The 890-nt window shown below is 66.5% G+C and overlaps 1 protein-coding gene across 1 annotated transcript in view; it reads right to left on the reverse strand.

The window, feature by feature from the left end:
* Nucleotides 1-225: 225 nt before the first annotated feature.
* LOC109302552 (insulin-like 3) overlaps nucleotides 226-890 on the reverse strand; it is a 7414-nt gene continuing 6749 nt past the window's right edge. The window contains exon 2 of the mRNA XM_019524134.1: nucleotides 226-626. Coding sequence (XP_019379679.1) covers nucleotides 439-626 — 188 coding nt within the window. The 3' untranslated portion in view covers nucleotides 226-438. The remainder of the gene's footprint in view (nucleotides 627-890) is intronic.

Here is an 890-nt window from a genome sequence, read left to right on the forward strand (position 1 = left end):
GAGGGGGGGGTGCCAGCTGACCCCCAAACCAGGCGCATGGTGGAGAAGGGGGTGGCGGCGCGTTGCCAAAGACACGGGCGAGACTCGGTGCGGGGCAGCGGGGCTGTTTATTGCAAGCAGTCGCCATACAGTCGTGTTCGAGCTCATAGGGGCAGCCACTGGCATGTGTGGCACCAGCCCGGAGACCCTGGGACTTGGTCTCGGGGTGCTGCCGGTGGCTCCCCAGTTAGACATGCCAGCCGCGGCTTTGCTTAATCTTGTGACTCAAGGAGCTGGGGCTTTATGCAAGACCAGGAGGGAGGCGAGCCCAGCTGCTGTTCCCACAGCACCAGACCATGAGCGGGGCAAGCGGCTGCATGGCTCCTCCTGGGCCCCCGAGTCCCGCGGGCACCGCCGGGGCTTTGCTGCGCAGCGCGGGGGTGTCTGGCATCGCAGCGACTAGCAGAACCGCATCATCTGCCGCCGGGTGCAGCCCCGGGTGCAGCACCCGCCAGCGAGGCCCAGGCTGGCAGGGACTCGTGCCACGGCCCCCAGAGGTTCCTCGGGACTGGCTTTGTCCACTGGGGTGGGGGGGTGCGCACTGGCCTCTCTGGACACACCGCCATCCAGCCAGTCCAGCAGTTCGGCTGCAAGGGGGAGAGAGGGGGTCAGCCACCAGCAGCTCCCCCCCAGCCCTCTATCCCCTCCCGGTCGTCCTGCAGCTCCCCCCCACGCAGGGACACTGGCTCAGCCCCGCCTCGCGTGCCGCAGCGCTGAATGCCTGCCCTGCGCCACACTGCGCGAGTGCTCCACCCTGCCAGCAGGAAGTTCTCCATTTCTGGGCTGGGCAACAATACCTGACACAGGAAAATATCCTTGGAAAGCAGGGTGGTGCTAGGGCTTTTATGATT

The sequence above is a fragment of the Gavialis gangeticus genome, unplaced genomic scaffold (genome assembly GCF_001723915.1).
Source record: "Gavialis gangeticus isolate Ggan-Ray unplaced genomic scaffold, GavGan_comp1, whole genome shotgun sequence".
NCBI classification, from domain to species: domain Eukaryota; kingdom Metazoa; phylum Chordata; order Crocodylia; family Gavialidae; genus Gavialis; species Gavialis gangeticus.